We start from the raw sequence: 19,767 nt of genomic DNA, 5'->3' as shown, positions 1-19,767 counted from the left end.
AATATTTTCAAAGGCATGTTTATGAAAACATGATCTCATACATTATACATTACATCTGAAACATTTACTTCTTAAAAAAAAGCATGTTTATTAACATCTGAAATTTAAAAAATAAATTACATGTATGTCAAATTTGCAGTAAAAATAACAATTACAAAAATACTAGAAAAAGAGAAATCTTTGGTATGCATCTAATGTTTCTTTAATGAGGTGATTTTTCTAATATATTTGTGACATAATTATGTAACAGTTTTTCCTAGTGCCATGGTGCTTTGTAAGATGTCCACCATGGTTAGTTATGAGATAGAAAGATGGATGTTCTCACCAAGAATGCTTCAGAAGTGGTCAGGTCCTTCATCTTGAGGAATATGTCGAAGAACTTGAGGATCATCTGTGGAAAACAGTTGACAGTACATTAGTGACTTGTGTCACCAAGACAAACACATACCTGACACTGTCCAGCAACAAGCAATGTGCCCCTAAAGTGAGTCATGACACTCACCTCCACATTGCTGGACGACTCCACCAGAGTGTCAACCATCTGTTTTCCAATTGGTCCATTCATCACATTGCCTGGAATGAAGGAACAAAGAAATATTGTCAATCTGTGACATCCTAAGACATCCAGCACAGACTATCTTTACATAAGTAAGTGAATGTTGCTTAGCATTGCAATCAGCAATATCCCAGCTATATCACAGCAGCCTGTAAATACTCAAGTCTGGCAAGCCAGTGACCAGCAAGACCAACAATCCACACCATTGGGGCATGATGACATGCAATCAACCAGGTCACAGAGCCTCACCACCTGATCCCAATATTAGTCAGCTTATGACAAGTGCAAGGCAACGGCCCCACTACACTAGGCCCTCTCATACCCCCGCTATACCAGCCCCTCTCGTTCCCCAACTATACCACCCCCTCCCACTTCCCTACTACACCAGCCCCTCTCGTTCTCCCACTATAACAGGCCCTTCCACTCCACCACTATAACAGGTCCCATTATACTAGGTCCCCCTACTACCCACCTTCCAACATGGACAGCAACATGATCATCATATCCTTCTGCAGCTTCATGAACTCCCTCAACAGGTCCAGCTGATCCGGGTCCTGGAACAGAAGTAATACAGCCCTCGTGAACTGATCAGCCATGTCCCCCGATAACAATACACCCAGGCACATGTCCCCCATGGCAGTCTAACAACCAAGCCTCTGATTGCCAGTGTTACCCACCTTTGAGAGTTTGTCCTGCATGTGGGAGAAGATGTAGAGGAAGCCTCCAACAGCATCCCACAGCCTACTGTGAGCTAGAGCCAGCTGGTTCAAAGAGCAAGGACCCTGGAACAAGAATAACAGTACATTAGCCATTGTCTGGTTCCCACGTGAATCATGTTATATTGAGAAGCATCTGTCCCCTACAGATACGTTTTATCAAAATTAAACAGATTGATCAAACTACATCTTGTTGTCTGATCACGTCCCATCTTTCTCCCTGTGTGGTCATGTCTCACCTGACTATCTCACTGTCTAGTCCTGTCTCATCTGCATGTCTCACCTGACTGGCTTATTGTCTAGTCCTGACTCACCTGACTGTCTTATTGTCTGGTCGTGTCTCATCTGCATGTCTCACCTGACTTTCTCACTGTCTAGTCGTGACTCATCTGTCTGTCTCATCTTATCTCACCTGTCTCATTGTCTAGTCGTGACTCAACTGTCTGCCTCATAGTCCATCATGTTACACCTGACTGTCGCATCATGTCTCACCTGACTATCTTATAGTCTCATCATGTCTCACCTGTCTCATTGTCTAGTCATGTCTCACCTGACTTTCTCATAGTCTCATCATGTCACACCTGACTGTCACATTGTCTAGTCCTGTCTCATCATGTATCACCTGACTATCTCACTATCTTGTCAGTCCTTATTTGCATGTCTCATCATGTCTCACCTGCATGTCTCACCTGACTTTCTCATAGTCTCATCATAGCTCACCTGACTGTCTCATTGTCTAGTCCTGTCTCACCTATCTGTCTCAAAGTATCATCATGTCTCACCTGAATGTATTCAGAGAGTGTGCAGAAGACCTGCTTGGCAACCATGATGGCACGACAGAAGTTCTCCTTGCCAGCAACATCAATGACATCCTTCCCTGAGTAGTGCCAGTAGAAATCCATGATGGATTCCTGAAACCAACAGAGGTAAAACATCAAGTTTGTTGCCTTGGGTCTTGGATCTGTTAACCTCATACATTGTTTACTTTTGCAACATACTTTTTGAATTAATGCCAGATGGAAATCTAAATGCACAATACCTTTTCTTCATGATCCAAACCAAATGAACAAACAAGTCCAGGTTCTCAAAAACATTCTGTACATAATCCATCAAATCCTGACTTCCAAACGAAAAAGAACTGTATCTTATCTTACATCAAAATACCAGACCCACTGAAAAATATATGTGATAAATATATAGGATTCAAATATTTTCAACTGCAAAGCCTTGCTGTTCAGAACACATCTGATCTGAAGGATCAATGTCCCACTGGCCTGGAGTCCAAGGAGTGAGTGAGTGAGTATAGTTTTACGCCGCTTTTAGCAATATTCCAGCAATATCACGGCGGGGGACACCAGAAATGGGCTTCACACATTGTACCCATGTCGGGAATCGAACCCGGGTCTTGGCGTGACGAGCGAACGCGTTAACCACTAGGCCACCCGACTGCCCCGGAGTCCAAGGAACAAGCCTACTCTGCTGATGATGTTGACTGAGATCACATCATCCATAAACCACCCCTTCCCATCACAATGCCAAACCCTTTTCAATCAGAACACATCTGCACCACCTACCTGGAGTCTGAGCAGGTAGTCTACTGTGCAGATGATGATGTTGACGGTGGTGGTGTTGCCGGCCTGGGTGCGCAGGTAGTTCTGGAACTCCAGGTTATGACCTTCACACATCAGTTGGAGGAAGCGGAACAATTTACAGGTGAACTCAGCATCGTTCTTGTCTGCAGCAGCTACGTCTGTACTCATCCCGAGTCCCTCCGCCTTGTTGGTTCGTTCAAACGCATCAAGGTCAAGAACACTGAAAATGGTTGCAGGATTATAGATAGGAGGAGGATTTTTTTAAGCTTTCCATGGCAATAATATATTATTTATTTTTTATCAATGACATATGTGGCAAGCATGGGAATTCAAAATAACTTTCTGGTATTTGAATTCAAAACATCCTTCTTGAGTCTCATACAACTGACCATGGATGTGATGATTCTTATAAGACAAATTCTCAAGGTAACTAGAAAACCTTAAAAGTTATCAAAAGTCACACACTTGGTGAGTGAGTGAGTGAGTGACTATGACATTACCCTATCGGTGATTTTACCCATGTGGGGATCGAACGCAGGTCTTCGGCATGCCGAGTAAACACTTTAACCACAAGGCTACCCTGCCACCCTAATACACTTGGTGGGTGACTCAGCAGAACATCAGATACTGATACATACTACTGGTTTCACAGACCTGTATACCAGTGACTGACATTGTGAGCACTGGTGCAAGACACGGAGGAAGTGCTACCCACCTGCACTGCTGCATCAAACCAGCCACTGAGGTAAAGAAGGACACATCTTTCTTGTCCTTCAAATGTTGCAACATTTTCTGAAAAAATATTGTTTGAAAATTAACTTATATAATTTTCTGTATATTTATGTAAAAAAGACCGTCTTTATTTGGAACAATGGGGGCCTCTACAGTTACAAAATACTACCAACAGGTAGGAAGCAATAATACAGTGTTACAGCTACAAAAGGGCAATGTGGTTGTAGCGGGAGCTACTAAATAGAGAATATTTTTTAATACAAAGTGCAGCCGGAGCTGCTACTACAGTGTCCTATAGAATTCTGAAGAACAGCGGAGCTGTTCGTCTACGAGGACTTACTCTACATTACAGTGGGAGCTGACTAATATGACACTGTGGCAGTACCTATGGAGAAGCTTAACCAAGATCAGCAGGAGCTGCTACCACAGTGCCTTAATAGGAATTTGGAAGAACAGCGGGAGCTGGTTGTCCATAGAGGACTTACTCTACATTACAGTGGGAGCTGACTAATATGACACTGTGGCAGTACCTATGGAGAAGCTTAACCAAGATCAGCAGGAGCTGCTACCACAGTGCCTTAATAGGAATTTGGAAGAACAGCGGGAGCTGGTTGTCCATAGAGGACTTACTCTACATTACAGTGGGAGCTGACTAATATGACACTGTGGCAGTACCTATGGAGAAGCTTAACCAAGATCAGCAGGAGCTGCTACCACAGTGCCTTAATAGGAATTTGGAAGAACAGCGGGAGCTGGTTGTCCATAGAGGACTTACTCTACATTACAGAGGGAGCTGACTAATATGACACTGTGGCAGTACCTATGGAGAAGCTTAACCAAGATCAGCAGGAGCTGCTACCACAGTGCCTTAATAGGAATTTGGAAGAACAGCGGGAGCTGGTTGTCCATAGAGGACTTATTCTACACCGTAGCCACAATTAGGAAAGAGGCTTAGAGGTGGTGGGAGCTTGTAATGATTGTTCTGTAACATAAACTTCATTTGAAGCTGACTTCAAATGCTATGTAAAAAAAAGGCCCTGTAACTGGAGGGTTCCAAATATCTTTACCAATTGAAAGAAAAGAAAAAAAAAAAGAGAAGAAAATATCATTGTCATACAGCATTTTATAATAAAATATATCTCTGAATTTTATACTGGTCTTTCATCTCTTTCTGACATGTTTTAATTGATTTGTCTGTTGGTCAGTCTATATATACACTGAAATTTATTAATTAACACTGCACTATGCAATATTCCATCTATATGATGGCGGCCTATATAAAATCAAGTTTGGACCATTAAGTCGCATCTTACAATAAGCTCAGGTTACGGAGGAGCATCTCCTACCTGAACTTCAACAGGGACACACACACTCAAACAATCAGCTGTGACAGAACTCACCTTTTGCACATCCACATTGCCACCCCTGAGCAGCGAGATGCCAAGCTCGATAGTATTGGTCACCATAGGTCCGAGTTCCCCTGGAAGAACAGAGTTCTATGTTAAAGTATGGGAGTTATGATCGTCTCAGCGCCATGATCACTTTGTGAAATGTGGCCTAGGTCACATGGAAAAACAACCTCATCTTCATCAGTGTTAAATCAGTGAAATCCTGGGTTAACGTGTCAGTATAGTTGCGACCAAGCAAATGACGTTCTGGGGTAAATCTGGGATTTATACTAATTTCAAGAAAATATGAGTTCTATTTTTAACAAGTTCAAGAAAATACTGGAATGGTTGCTTTTTTCTCACAAAAAATTATGAAATAGTCACTAAATATCCTGATGTGTGTTGGGTCCTACAAATATTCGATAAGTAAGAGAGAATATATTTTGTCCCTAGCCAAACTCTCAGGCACTGCCTCAGAATATTAAAGGTCACTACAACCGATGGTCACTACAAGCAATGACACAACACAGGACCTACCTCTGCTGGCACCCATATACAGAAGCACCATCTCAGCAGCACCGCGGTCAGCCAGCCGCGACTGTTCCGACAACAGTTTCTGCTTCTCCATCTCCTGCTCCTAAATACACACAACAACCACACATTTAGACAGGTGGAGAAGCATCTTCATCATCATCAGTGGCAGGAACACAGGAGGAATCCCTGACTTGTGACCATGCAGAGTAAGGACTACAGCATTCACTAGTGGCTAGGCTACCGACTGGCTACACCCTCCAGTGCAACTCCATGTATTGTCATTCACTACTGGTGCCAAATCAAAGTACACAGTGTTGATGATGATGGTGATGGAAATGATAGAAATTTCTAGTTTTCCTTTTATAACATATACTATTTGTACTTTATATCAAGTCATTTTGTAATATTAGTTGTAGGAATACACCTTCTGTGTATCTTCACAACTTTAAAAAGTCTAAAACAAATTTACAATATTATTCAATTATTTTTTCATTTAAAAAAAAATTAATTTCATTCCATATGATTACTGATGTAAATATGTTAAAACATTGATTAATTACTTAAATTTGAACATCTTAAATGTATCTGAAATTCTATTTGGATAGTTTTCTTAATCGATTTCCTAGTACAGATTGAACAGAAACAGTTACTGACAATAATGACAGCGACAAGGAAAAAAGGATGTTTTAACAACTGTGATAGTGCTACTATATGAATATCTACAGAAACATTAGGTTGTAATTTTACAAAATTCTATTGCATAAAAAAATATCATAAAAAAATAAAAGGCTGAAAATTTGTCAAAACCAGTACCGAAAGAATATATAATGCATGTGCATATATTTACATTAAATCTTCAGTCAGTTAAGAAAGTGCAAACATTTTCAACAAAATTCAAAACAAGTTGTACTTAATTCATAAAATACACACATAAAGTAAAAAATTATAAAAACATGGAATTATCATGAAAATATTATTTTCATTTGAAAAATATATGTTTCTCAGCAACAAACACCTGTTTCTACTATGGCAATATATATGTCTTAAATATATAGTATATATGATATATGATGCTGGTGTATATATACATGTATTATGAGTGCAGTACAGGTATACGTCTATATAGCACAATACAATCCACCACAAACAGATCTAAGGGCTATCTAGGAACTACAGCACCATACAGGGGCAGGTAGGGGTATACACGGTGCGAGGATATTGCTGACAGCAGATTATCACAAAGCTGTGTATATTGTGGGCAGGGCACATTATGAGTGGGATCACATGACAGTCACATTAATCTCCTAACTCACCACACAATTTTATCAAAGTTTTTAAATCAATTTCTTCTCTCTACACTTAGTTGAAATAACAACGTTACTGTTGATCGATGATTTAAAAAATGTAACACTGAATTAAAATAATAAAGATAATTCTGTATCAGGACATGTGTATATATTTCTTACATTATGTCTACTTTGTTGAATTTACACAAAAAATTATTAAAATAGCATTTATTAATGACTACGTCGTTACAGGTATCTCGCCTTGTTTCTGATAAACAACTGAAAATCTTTACTACACAGCCAAAAACAGACTTAACAGTTGCAGCTCGATCAGAGGAGCACTAGCATTCTCTAGGTTTCTATGAAGTGAAAGTGTCTTCTACCACAAATATTGAACATGAACAACAGTTAACATTACATCTGAATTGCAGCAGAGATAGTAGTACCTTTAACAAATCCAGTTTGATCTGATGCAAACAGCAAAATTAGATGTACTCAAATATTCACATTGGTTCACTTTGTGTATTTTCCTCAAATATTCACATTGATTCACTTAAAGTATCAGTTCTATGTACAAGGTTCACTCATAACTACAATGATGGTGGTTGGTACCATCCTCATGGCAGTCTTTAATATTACTGGGGTTTCAAATCATATTTGAGACCCTACATTCTTCTACAGCTGAATATATGCAGATGCAGTGTTGATGATTAAAAGCACCATGGAGTTCCACGTAAAGCATGGACCTTGCTGAATCAAAATGCAATGCAATACTTAAGCATCACCGCACCAAGAAATATTCAAAAATGCTTGTAACAGAGAGATTTTGGTTAGGTGGTGAGAATAGAGACGTTAATATTCATTCATTTCACAAATCTCTGCATTACAAGGTTTGTCAAAGCCAAGCTCACACATGTGAATAAAAATGTTTTCTGTTGCCTGAAACAATTATTGACCCAACAAGAAAGTACAAACACTTCTAAGGTTATTTCAACTTAACCACACATTATGCAGCCTGTTCTCTTCATTTCAGCTAATATGTTTCAAAATACATCTAAAGGTTATTTTTAAAAAAACAACTTCATTATCAATATAGTGTTAATATTCTAAATTGCTCAGGGACATAGTAATTTGACCTTCGAGTATTTTATTAATACTGAGTTGATTTGGAGGGCACGGAGTGCTTATACATAGTGAGTGAACAAAGAATTTTTTAAATCCCTTTTTGCAATATTCCAGACAAATAATAACAGTCCAACAGCAGAAAATGGGTTTCACATATTGTACTCATGTGGGGAATCAAACCTTGGTCTTCAGTGTGATGAGCAAACACTTTAACCACTTGGCTAACCCACCGACCGTGACCATAAAGATGTAACCCATATATTATGAATGAATACTTCTGGCAATTAATATTAACAATGTCTATGAAAGATAGTTATGAATTATGAAGAGAGAGCTGGTAATCTAAAGGTGCCATATGTTATAGTTCCACAACAGCAGTCAAAATCCTTCAGTTAACCCAAATATGTGACAGACAACATGAGACATGTCAGTTGATCAACTACTGGATCACTCAGGACCATAACACCCCACTCCCTTCAAACTAAGACTCCTACATACTAAGGAAAACAAACAAGTTAATAAGCCAACAGTATAAGAAACACTAGTCATGAAGAACTTCCCATGTTCATCCCCTAAAACAGTTGCTACTCACTGTATAATTTTCTAGAAACTCTTGTTTCATTCATAAATCAATATAAACTAAATGCTTTACAAACTGATTGACGTGATGTTTGTATATGGAAGCTGTTGCTGAATTGGTTTCACTTATCAAAATGCAGAATTTCATAGAGTTAATGTCATTTTACAGCAAGTTATGATTGTTGTGGAACTGCAAAATACATGTACTAAACAAATAGTGAATGCTTGAATGTTTAAGTGAGCCTGTAAGCGCTGTGGTTTGAAGTAGATCTAGATGTATGAGTGTAGGGTGCAGGTGACCACGTGCTATCTCACCTCGAAGGACGGTCCTGGACCCTCGTCCTCCCCTCCATCGTCATCATCGTCATCATCCTCACCACTGCAGCTCTGTCCAGACAAACATACAACTCGGTAATGAACACATTTACCATCTTATTCCATAGATTCACATGTAGCCATCGTGTCATGTCCAATCAGTAATATGTTTGACTATAATTTGTCCCAGAAACTCTGGAGACAACAATTTTTCAAATGAAGGTTTCTCATGTCATGATCAAGGACCAGGCTTTCTATTTTGGGGTTCACAACTTTTTGGACTAAAATTAAGTTCGGTAGGTTGAAAAAGAATTTTTTAAATTCCAATTTCAAATATATTTCTTTAATGTCCGAAAAATGTGAAGTCGGTAAAAAATAAAAGAAAAATGTGAGGGCTCGAGGAATATGGAAAGAAACAAGTTCAGAGTTACCTTCCATCCGTTTCAAAAGGTCATAATAATACTGGTAGTATTTTAAATATTTTTATTTATATTGATCATGACAGTAAATAAGTTTGGTGTTTTTAACGGCTTTTTTTTGTGGCACATTTGATTTTTTTAGATATGTTAAACCATTTTGAAAGTCTTGCCTAAACAGAAAAGTAGCTTGATGTCTACATAGACAGCATTCCATTGAGCCAAAGGCTGGTACTCACCTTGGCCATGATTTCAGCATAGGACATGTACAGGGGATCTTCTGGTAGGCTGCTCTGCTGCTCCTTGGTTGCAGCACGACTGAGACATGTGATTAGTTGAGACAGGGGGTCTGGTTTAACTTCTTCCTCCTCCTTCTTCTCCCCTTCATCTTCTTTCTCACTGGCTTGCTGCATTGTCATATATATTTGTGATCACCCCATTTCATAAAGTCATATCCAAAGGAGATTTAGTTGAGAATCCAATACATCCATTTTTAATCAGAATCAAACACATCCATTTTGTTCAGAATCAAATACATCTATTTTTGTTCAGATTCAAGTACATCCTTTTTCCTCTGAATCAAATACATCCAATTCTATCCTGAATCAAATTCATATTATTCAGAATTAGATACCTACAAGTTGAAACACATTCACCAGAACATATTACATCCTGTATATTGCCAATTCTAAGTCATTACTCTGCAAAACAACAGGTGATATTTGGAGCATACTTCAGTTGAATTGGGATACTTCAGAAGAAACTACACCCAAAAATTCACAGTAAAATATCTAAAAAGGAAACAATGGTTCGGAACCAACTACATTAATCATCAGTGTTTATTCTAGTTGACAAAAAGGGTCATCTGTACTCTAAGCATGGTGTGACAGTGTATGCGAGCTTTTAAGAAATTAGACGGTCTATTCATCATTGAATTTGATTTCTTGTGCTTAGTGATAAATTTCCTATTTCTGTAAAAACCAGTCAAGGAAATAAAGCCAACCACTTCTCAAGGAATAAGCTGTCTGTCAGGGATAGAGCTGTAATTGAGCTGATCTCCAAATTCATGAATGAGAAAGTCTTGACTGTCATTCCATTATTTGTATCAGTGAAAAATAAATTTGCATCTTAAAATTCTATAAACTATGATTATGTCCATGTATGTCCATGATTTTCTGATGAACGGGGATAAAATTTTACCCATATTAGCGTAAGCCAATCTTTACAATGCTAATGACACAAGCCAACCAAAAAGCCTCTGCAACAGAGCTACTTACAGTGATATATAATTCATTGTTGATGAACATTAACAGTCATAACACTAAGGTGACAAGATTCTGTTGTATTGGAGACCATGCACCCACTGCTGCACTGGGTAATAATTATTGCATTATTATCGAAAAAGGTGTGGCAATGCTGCAACCTAGAATGAACACTACACCATATTGTCAGCTGGTGATTCCAATTCAGTATGGAATTTGCAAAAAGAAATACATCCAGATACATACATTAATATTTGCAATGAAGAAAAAGTGGTTCAGAACCTAATGCATCCACAATACTGCCAGTATTTTAAAGGTATTCCAAAAGGAAGTGCAATCAAATGAAGGTTTGTAATGAAGAAATATTGGCATACAGATCATACAACCAATCAACAATATTACATCTTGAAAATTCATCTGAATTTTAAACCCAAGTACTCACTGTAAGGTCTGTGATGAGGATGTTCTTGTCCAGTTCCTCCGTTTCTAGCCACAGGTGCTTGTAGGATTTCAGGAACAAGTTGATGGCACGATGTCTGTGGGAGAGGTTACATACAATAACCTGCTTAAAGCATTACTTTTAATCGGAAAGCCAATCACTTTTCAAAAGTCACCAACCAATACTCACATAACTGAACTTCAAACTGAGCATGTAAATAAGAACTGACACATAATTAACATCACAAACAATTCCAAACAGTGAAACCTTTTTAACTCCAATCTCTTTGTAACACAAAATAATCATGCATTGTTATAGACCTTGTGATAATTTGTAGCAGTACCCTACAAAACTATCAGGATGACAACTGAGGTCATCTTAAGTACTGATACTATTGTAAGTATTGCAATTGTAATGATAGTTTGATCAACCAGTACAGGCTGGACCCGTGGGGATTCAGGGTTAGAATAGGTCCCCAGCAACCTATGCTTATTTTATGAGGCAATTTAAAGGATTAGTTGGTCAGACTCAGGGGCTTGATTTATTTTGTGGCACTGTTGCTCAGAATATAAATCACTGGTTCGTCTGGTCCAGGCTTGATTATTAACAGGCCTCCATCATGCAGCTTGAATGTTGATGATTGGGTCAATAAATAACAAAGAAACAAGACATTACACCCCTACTTTGAGTAAACATGGTCTTCCTGAAACTGCAGAAGTTTGTTAATTGTTTAATTCCACACTCAGCAATATTCCTGCCATATGGCCACGACCTGTAAACAATCAAGATTGGACCAGACACTGTCAGGATATAATGACACACAATCAACCACACAAATCAACAAGGCTGACGACGCCATCCATTTGGTATCTTTTCAACCAGCATACGTTCATGGGGATCAATTCTATCCCGGAATCCATACATGGGAACTGAAAAGGTACCTGGGCAGACTGTGAAGAGGTATCATTCTGAAGCATGCCATGACAGCCCTCTTCCTCTGAGACGAAATCACCTTCTTCCAAGCACTCTTCAAACCAAGGTGGGGGTGCTCAACCTAGGACACAAAATCATTTCAATGTCACCAAGCTGAAATCACCTCATCAAATGAACATAACATTAGCTCTTAGGCACCGAATATTGGGGTAAAGACATAATAGTATTTCTATAATGTAAAACAACCTTAATGCTGAGGTCATGACATTCAGCTTGTATAGATTTATCAACGCTTAAAAATACATTAATATTTTTATTCAGTGATTCAGTAAATATTAATTATTTGTCTATATAACTTTCCACAAAATTATAATAATTAAATTTTCCCCAAGCATCATGTCAGAGTTCTTCCTTCATCATAAAAAAACCATACAAAAGTATTTATAGATGTTCACAAAAGTGTTGAGGTTTCATAAAATCAACTGATAGTGAAGGCATGGGTCATGCTAGGGAAGCAGACGTTAAGTTAGTTCCTGGTGATACACTTTCAGTGTTATAGAAGGTCAAGTTTGCACTGGTGAATCATGAGAGGTTATTGTGGAAAATGTATTTTGAAAAGTCAATTTGGATATCTTAAATGACTTGCTAAGAAATACTTTGGTTTATCTTCGTTCAAACTTCATTTGACAATTTCTCCTCAAATGTTGCCAACATTGTAATACCAGTAAGAAGGTTTGAGTTATCGTCAGACAACAGAAAGAAGTCAGTGACAATCTGCTGAAAACGAACAAGAATATCTTATCTTTATACAAGGAATACCTCGTTTCAATACAAACACAAAGTCAGTGAGTTTGCCGTTTCTACAGAATACTTTTCCAGACAAAACCCACCCAGTAGGCTTAACCACAGGTCAGGAGTTGACATACCAGAGACTATTCACACAAAATCCTGTAATTTACAATTTCAGATCTTATTCCTTCTTCTCCTAAGCCATTTTTTTTCTGCACAATAATAGTACATTAACTATAAATTAGTCACGAACCAATGTAGGAAGCTGAAAACAAATCTTCATACTTGAGACAAAGTTATATACACATACATTGTGTGTTTCTTACAAACTAAATCCCCTTACATTAACATGAGTGACAATCTGTGACAATCACGGAAGGCACTAGTGTAATCCAATCATAGAATATAATGAGTATCATCATGAAAGGTCATTGCAGTATCCTAAGCAATCAACAATGGCAATTGTCATACATATGAAATTGTATATACCATTTAATTTCATTGCAATATTCGAAGGAGTTAACATACTTGAATACCATATGAATGAGTACAGAGGAAGATCTTTGCAATATTCCAAGCATTTAACATACTTGAATACCAATGAATGAGTACCGAGGAAGATCTTTGCAATATTCCAAGCAGTTAATACAGGTGAATACCATATGAATGAGTACTATGTAAGGTCATTCCAATATCCAAAACAGTTAACAGGTGAATACCATATGAATAAATACCATGTCAGGTCATTTCAATATTCCAAGCAGTTAACACAGGTGAATACCATATGAATGAGTACCATGTAAGGTAATGTCAATATCCAAAGCAGTTAACACTGGCATATGTCATACATACAAGTGCCAGGAGGCCACCACAGTATCCCAAGCAATTAACACAGGTGAACACCATACACATGAGCTCCATGACATATCATTGCTGTACCCCAAGCAATCAACACAGGCAATCATATTGTGTGAGAATTCCAAGAAGGTCATTGCTGATATATGTGTCAAGCATAAAAGCTTGGAGCGGGGGTTCGAGGATCAAGTTCTACAAACGTGTCCATGATGTGTTTGTCTCTTCCTCTCCAAAACAGCCATTGCTGGATTCTCCACCTAGAACAGGTAGTATCATCTCAGACCTACCTCTACTCACTGCCCTCATACTCCATCTACCATGATGCAACATAACAATACTCTCCCTTGGACCTTTCTACCAGTATGACTTGGCATACGGGTACATTGGGTGTGGTTAGTGTTTGCGAAACACCTGGTATCATCACTGGTTTACAGTGATCTATTCACATAATTTGCATCACTATTTTGCCTATGTATGCCCTATTCAATCCGTTTTGGTGGATATTTTAGATTAATTGTCCTTTGGCATTGACTTTTTTAATTGTCAACCATCAATTGCCCTGTAAGTATTGATATATTTAGTCTATTCTACAATCATAAGATGGGTAATGTTGGTGCATATTTGTATCTTTTGGTCTTCTATCAACTAAACGTGGTTATGTTGGTAAACACAGTAAACTACGGTTATAACGAACACGCTTATAACGAACTGACGGATATAACGAACTTACTTTTTGGTCCCGACTACTTGCTGTAGTCATGCTGTATATGTACTTATAACGAACTACGGTTATAATGAACTAAAATTAGTAGTCCCTTTGAGTTCGTTATAACCGTAGTTTACTGTATGTAACTTAGTGTTTACTGCCAACATGACATTGGTTAAGTTGATAAATATGTAATAAAGTGGTTACTGCCAACATAAGATTGGCTATGTTTGTAAATATGCATGTTAATTTATTCTACCACTATAAGACTAAAAAAGATAATAATCTTGGTTCTCAGGCACCGTTGCATCTTCACAAAGTCCGCCACACAATTTGTTTTTATTTCCATTTTCATAACAAACAAAAATCCTTAAATATTCCGCATCTTTAACACACACAACTCTGGCAGTGAAATGCTACAATTCTTAAAAACAACATGATTCAATATAGTGTGTATTTACTTCCCTTTACATGCACACTGATGGACTATGTTATGGTCATGGCGGCAATAGTTCTGTGCTTGTTTTGCTGTTTGCAAATTTGGTCAAGGAAAACAGGAATTTTTTTATAAAACATCACTATGTATGATGATTTCCAAATTCAATGGTATTTGTGTACTGTATGGCAGACAATGTTTCATACGCAGAGAATAAGATTACATGGGTATTTGTCTCGTAAAATAAGTCAGAAATAGCAAGCAGCTGTTTACACATTTTCTCGCCGAACCGTGGGTGATTTAGTTTAAAAAAGAAACACTTCTTGTCATGGCCAATATCATAACTGTTAAGAAAATTGATAGGAAGACCGAAGTGTTTGTATCTGAAACAACTAATGTTCATTTCAATGCGAGTTCACGGTGAATTGATGTGATTTGTCAATCAGATCATACACGATTTTGCCGAAATTGATGTAAACAAAATTGAATGAAATCTTGGTAAAAAGTAATATAATGGATTACAAACTTAAGCCCAGATACACAATGAACACTTTTATAGTCAGATAGTGTAATAATAGGGAGTAACCAATATGGATTTGTTGACATGCTTCTTCCAGTGTTGTGTGCCCACGATAACGTTTTCGCATTATGAAATAGCATCAAAGCTCAAACAGAAGTCAAATATTGTATTCCAGTGTTTAACTTATCAAGGAATACATTTATGTAGGGAGACAACTTTCCAGGTTGATTAGACACAACAGTTTATTTGGTTACATACTAGTTCAAACGTCCCCCCCCCCACCAAAAAGACCTGCCCGCACTATATTTTCAAAAGCCATTGCCTGAGAACCAATTCTTTTATTTTTTAACCCTAAGATTACCTATGTTGGTATGAATTTATCTTACTGTATTGTAAAACAATAAGAACAGAGATATTGGAACAGGGGGTATTCTTGTATATCCTGCGAACATTCATTGTTCAATACAGATCACTTTGATGTCTGGCTACTTAACAATATCCCACCAACATATGCAGGGTAGACAGGTATTCGGGAATTAGAATATCCTTTCAATATCAACTTGACTATGTGGATATGTGGCCATTTTAGTGTAGTGTAAAATAACTTGTCTCAGTAATGGGTTACAAGTCACCTGAGTCATACACAATATATAGTGCATGTATTCATATTCTTCAATTTTATCACACATGAATGAACCAAGGTCGTTCTAATCTTCTCTGTTCCTGACACAGTTTGTCATCTTCGTCTTCCCAGTACAACTAATAGGTGGGTTATTGTTGAGGTTAGGACAGATTCCACACACTGGCTCTCGAGTCATTATCCAAACAAGTATGAACAAAAGTTTGTAACTTCACAAACATGCAGTTTAAGTTGAATAATAAACCATCCATGCAAAAACAACAACCATGAACTTAGTGGAATGTTTGTAACCAGTAACAAGGGTATCGTGAAAGCATTCAAATATGGTGAGGAAAACACAATGCCAAAACCTATTCTCCATATTTGGTTCATGAAAGTGTACCTTCGTCTCATTACATTTGATTGCTTCCACTACAAGACATGTTATCATGATCATAGCAGCATTAATGCATAGTAACATCATAATGCTCCTTCTTAGTAACAATAACATTATTCATTTAAATGCCAAAATTTCATCTTAGGATTAAAAATAATAATGTATAAACCATAATAATTTTCCATCAGTCATATTCTAAAAAGGAGGCATTATGGTCCAATATATCACACATATTTTAGTCAATCCCCATGACAACCAGCAGTCTCTGGTTAATGTGGGACATACCCGCTTACATACTTAAATATCCAAAACACGATAACATCGCCATCCAAAACAGAGCTCGTCGAATATCGCATATTATCGTCACATTTGTAAATCTGTTTTATGAAGAGTTAATTTAAAAACTATGCTCATATTACCTTTTTCGCCAAAGTATTTCAAACTTACTTTGTACGTACAAAGATAACATTATTATTAATATTTTTTTTATTTTTTTTTAATATTGCTTTTTATATCGATAGCTATCACCCACAATATGAAAAGCCCCTACATAGCAAAGGGTAGTTGTATTTCTATTTGAATATCAAGAATTCACTCAGCTCTGATTTGAACCACATTGACTTCATTCAGCAATATCAACTTGTCCGATTCATGACATTCTTGAGGTAGCACATATCACATGTACGCCATGTCTACCTCGCTAGTACAGCTAGCAACAGTGCACAAGTAACTGTTTGTTAGATCAAGGAAGAGAAAGAGAAAGATGCTATTTTAGTGTTTTTTGGAAACTATTCTTTAAGTCTGAAGCTAGAGACAATCTTCAAACTAATGACAGTACCAATTCTAACACTTGCGAATGCCTCACTGCATTCACTGTGCGGTGAGTTTGTAACAGGGCAAATGAAATACACATTTACATTACCTGGCTTTGAATATTTTCCTGTGAACAAGATTCATAGGTCCTTCATATCAGATTGAAATACTTCCAATCAGAAAGTTGATATTTAGCAAAATATTACCATGTTGTAGTACCTCATTTGACTGACAACTGATTAAATTTCTTCAAGAAATAATCATTTATTATATTTCAGTCCATATCAGTAAGCGAGTATGTCCATGGAGCCCCTTTGTTGTTAAATGGTTGTAAAATGCACTACCTTTATCGCCTTTGATATAATCAAATTAATGATGTTTCGTGAACTAGAATGATGTTCTTACTTATGTTGGTTGCTAAGATGGCTTTAGTTCTTGGCTGCATAAAACTTCTTCAGTAAACATTTTAGTAGCTTCATGGAATATTACGGGCTGTAACCATTATTGGACAGGAAAGGACAGGAGTTATATTGTTACATCTTTAGTCCACTCGTATTGAGATTCATCCTTGACTAGCCAGTGTATCAAATCGTCATCCTATGATGACATATACCCTGGATTCATTCGCCACCAAACTTTGTCTAGTGTCTGGTTCGAATGACGCATTGCTAAGAATAACCATTTAATCAAATTACAAATGTTCTTCTATGCTTGCAAAATGCAGCGATATCACCAATATTCATCTTGTCTTGTTGAATACTGTCTCAATTGGTAGATGTCTTGCAGTATTTGGATTTCCGGCCCTCCCCCATAACATCTTTTCCAGTCTAAAAGTTTAAACAGGATTTTTATTTAATTAAACATATTGAGCTCTCTCATACAAGGCCAAAATTTTGATTGCAATCTTTACCAACTAGTGTTCAGAAAAGGCAGATTGATTGGTCGTTGATTCCATGCAAATGACTGACAGATATTCTGTACTCAGTTCATAAGAGTAAGTGAGATCGTGATGACACTTCAGACAGAAAGCTATGGTGGGGAAAAGTCTGAGTATGTATCATAATAGAATGAAGATATAATACACTGGATAATCGAGGATGACTGAGATTATACATGAGCGATATTGATATTTCATCGCCATATATCCACCCCATAACCTGAGTCTTGATTAGCCTGCATCAGTGTATGAATCCACACTTTCTAGAGGCAGCACATTTGTGAGATCACAATGAAGATGAATATCACACTTGCTATGAAGCTGAAACATTGCTTTCTACATAAACACTAAACAAATCCCACAACAGTTGGATCAATTTTTGATGACACAAATCCTCCCCTTTCATCTTTTGCCTCCTTGTACAAAACAGACTTTGCTTAGACCAAGCTTTGTTACGCAAGGTTAGATCAGACCAATGGTCCAGTTTAACCTTATGCTGCATTGTGTATGTGACACATGATTTTCAGCTACCTGTCCGACAAAGCGTTCTTAAAGGTACTATTGTTGTTGCTTCTGTTCTTTAACACTGACTTACAATGGTCAATCCTCTAAGATCACTTTGTGGAATGTTCACCTGGTCTAGGGCCCACATGCATAAAGTGATCTTAGCGCTACAATTATCATAAACCTCTGTTAGAACAATGTAGTTACGATCAACGTAGCACAAAGATCACTTTGTGGAATGTTCACTGGGTCTTGGGTCCACTTGTGATCTTAGTGCTATGATTATCGTAAAACTATGTTAGAGTATCGTAGTTACAATCAACGTGGCCCTAAGATCACTTTGTGTAATGTTCATGAGGTCCAGGGCCCACTTGTACAAAGCGACCTTAGCGCTTGGATTATCTTAAAACTAATTTAGAGCTTCAATGTTATGTTGAACATAGCACTAAGATCGAATTGTGCAGGTGGACCCAGTTCCACAAAGTGATCTTAAGGTTACGACTGTCGTTGCATTTATTCTTTATCCCGGACTAGGTCTTAGCACTAAGATCGCTTTGTGGAACAGGTCCCAGGACATAAGGCGTCGTCATCTTAGTCCTACAACTGTCATAAGTCCCACACGTACAGACTCATGACAGAAGTAGCTTCCAGATGATTGTAGATCCAATGTCTATATTTGAATGTGTTTTGTACAAGAAGAGCATAGGGTATAGGGCTCTAGCAAAAGGATACATGTCATCAAAATATGGAGCAGGCTTTAATTCTACCACCTTCAAACAAGATTCTCATGAACAACCACAGAATACAGTCATAGTTAACACATTTGTAGGATTTAAATTTTCTATGTGGAATAATGCTGATCAAACTGTCCAATACATAGTCATACCAACCTCTTAATCAATATACTGGAAAAAGAATTAATACACCAATCTTTATTGCTTATTTACATCCATGCTTGACTTTTACTGTGGCTGTTAAAGAGGAACCTTGTATTCTTCCAAGATTTACATCTCAACCAGAATTAGATGATTTGTTAGGAAATAAAGCTGCTGTGTTTTGAATTTTGAACTGATGCTATCACTAATTTGATACCTTCAAGCCCTATTTGATGCCAAACCTGAGGTCACAAATGTGTTGATGTATTTAATGGCAACCATACCATGAAATTCAAGATACAGTAGCTATATTTCCGTCTACCATGATACAAGACACAAACTCTGGGTGTGAGCAAGGGTTATAAGTGATGTGGCATTTGCGGAGTGTGATGGTTGTAGTAGTTTAAAGATCAGCTTTCACAAAGTTGAGTGTCTTGTATACA

At 37.5% G+C, this 19,767-nt stretch overlaps 1 protein-coding gene across 21 annotated transcripts in view; it reads right to left on the bottom strand.

Moving 5' to 3' along the window:
* Positions 1-19,767, bottom strand: part of LOC124137024 (ryanodine receptor-like) — a 206,631-nt gene that overhangs the window by 25,827 nt on the left and 161,037 nt on the right. For 16 of the 21 annotated variants that reach the window (XM_048403848.1, XM_048403855.1, XM_048403847.1 and 13 more), the window contains 15 exons: positions 17,118-17,135; positions 13,718-13,774; positions 11,882-11,994; positions 10,944-11,037; positions 9,479-9,646; positions 8,824-8,895; positions 5,522-5,621; positions 4,997-5,076; positions 3,580-3,656; positions 2,847-3,084; positions 2,055-2,183; positions 1,234-1,338; positions 1,029-1,110; positions 503-573; positions 326-391 (listed from right to left, as the gene is read on the bottom strand). In XM_048403848.1, coding sequence (XP_048259805.1) covers positions 326-391; positions 503-573; positions 1,029-1,110; positions 1,234-1,338; positions 2,055-2,183; positions 2,847-3,084; positions 3,580-3,656; positions 4,997-5,076; positions 5,522-5,621; positions 8,824-8,895; positions 9,479-9,646; positions 10,944-11,037; positions 11,882-11,994; positions 13,718-13,774; positions 17,118-17,135 — 1,470 coding nt within the window. The remainder of the gene's footprint in view (positions 1-325; positions 392-502; positions 574-1,028; positions 1,111-1,233; positions 1,339-2,054; positions 2,184-2,846; positions 3,085-3,579; positions 3,657-4,996; positions 5,077-5,521; positions 5,622-8,823; positions 8,896-9,478; positions 9,647-10,943; positions 11,038-11,881; positions 11,995-13,717; positions 13,775-17,117; positions 17,136-19,767) is intronic. The other 5 variants (XM_048403862.1, XM_048403863.1, XM_048403866.1 and 2 more) reach the window with 3 other exon arrangements.

This window comes from Haliotis rufescens, unplaced genomic scaffold (assembly GCF_023055435.1).
Source record: "Haliotis rufescens isolate VD_foot unplaced genomic scaffold, xgHalRufe1.0.p SCAF_3, whole genome shotgun sequence".
In the NCBI taxonomy this organism is placed as follows: domain Eukaryota; kingdom Metazoa; phylum Mollusca; class Gastropoda; order Lepetellida; family Haliotidae; genus Haliotis; species Haliotis rufescens.
This window is presented reverse-complemented; position numbering and strand designations above follow the sequence as displayed.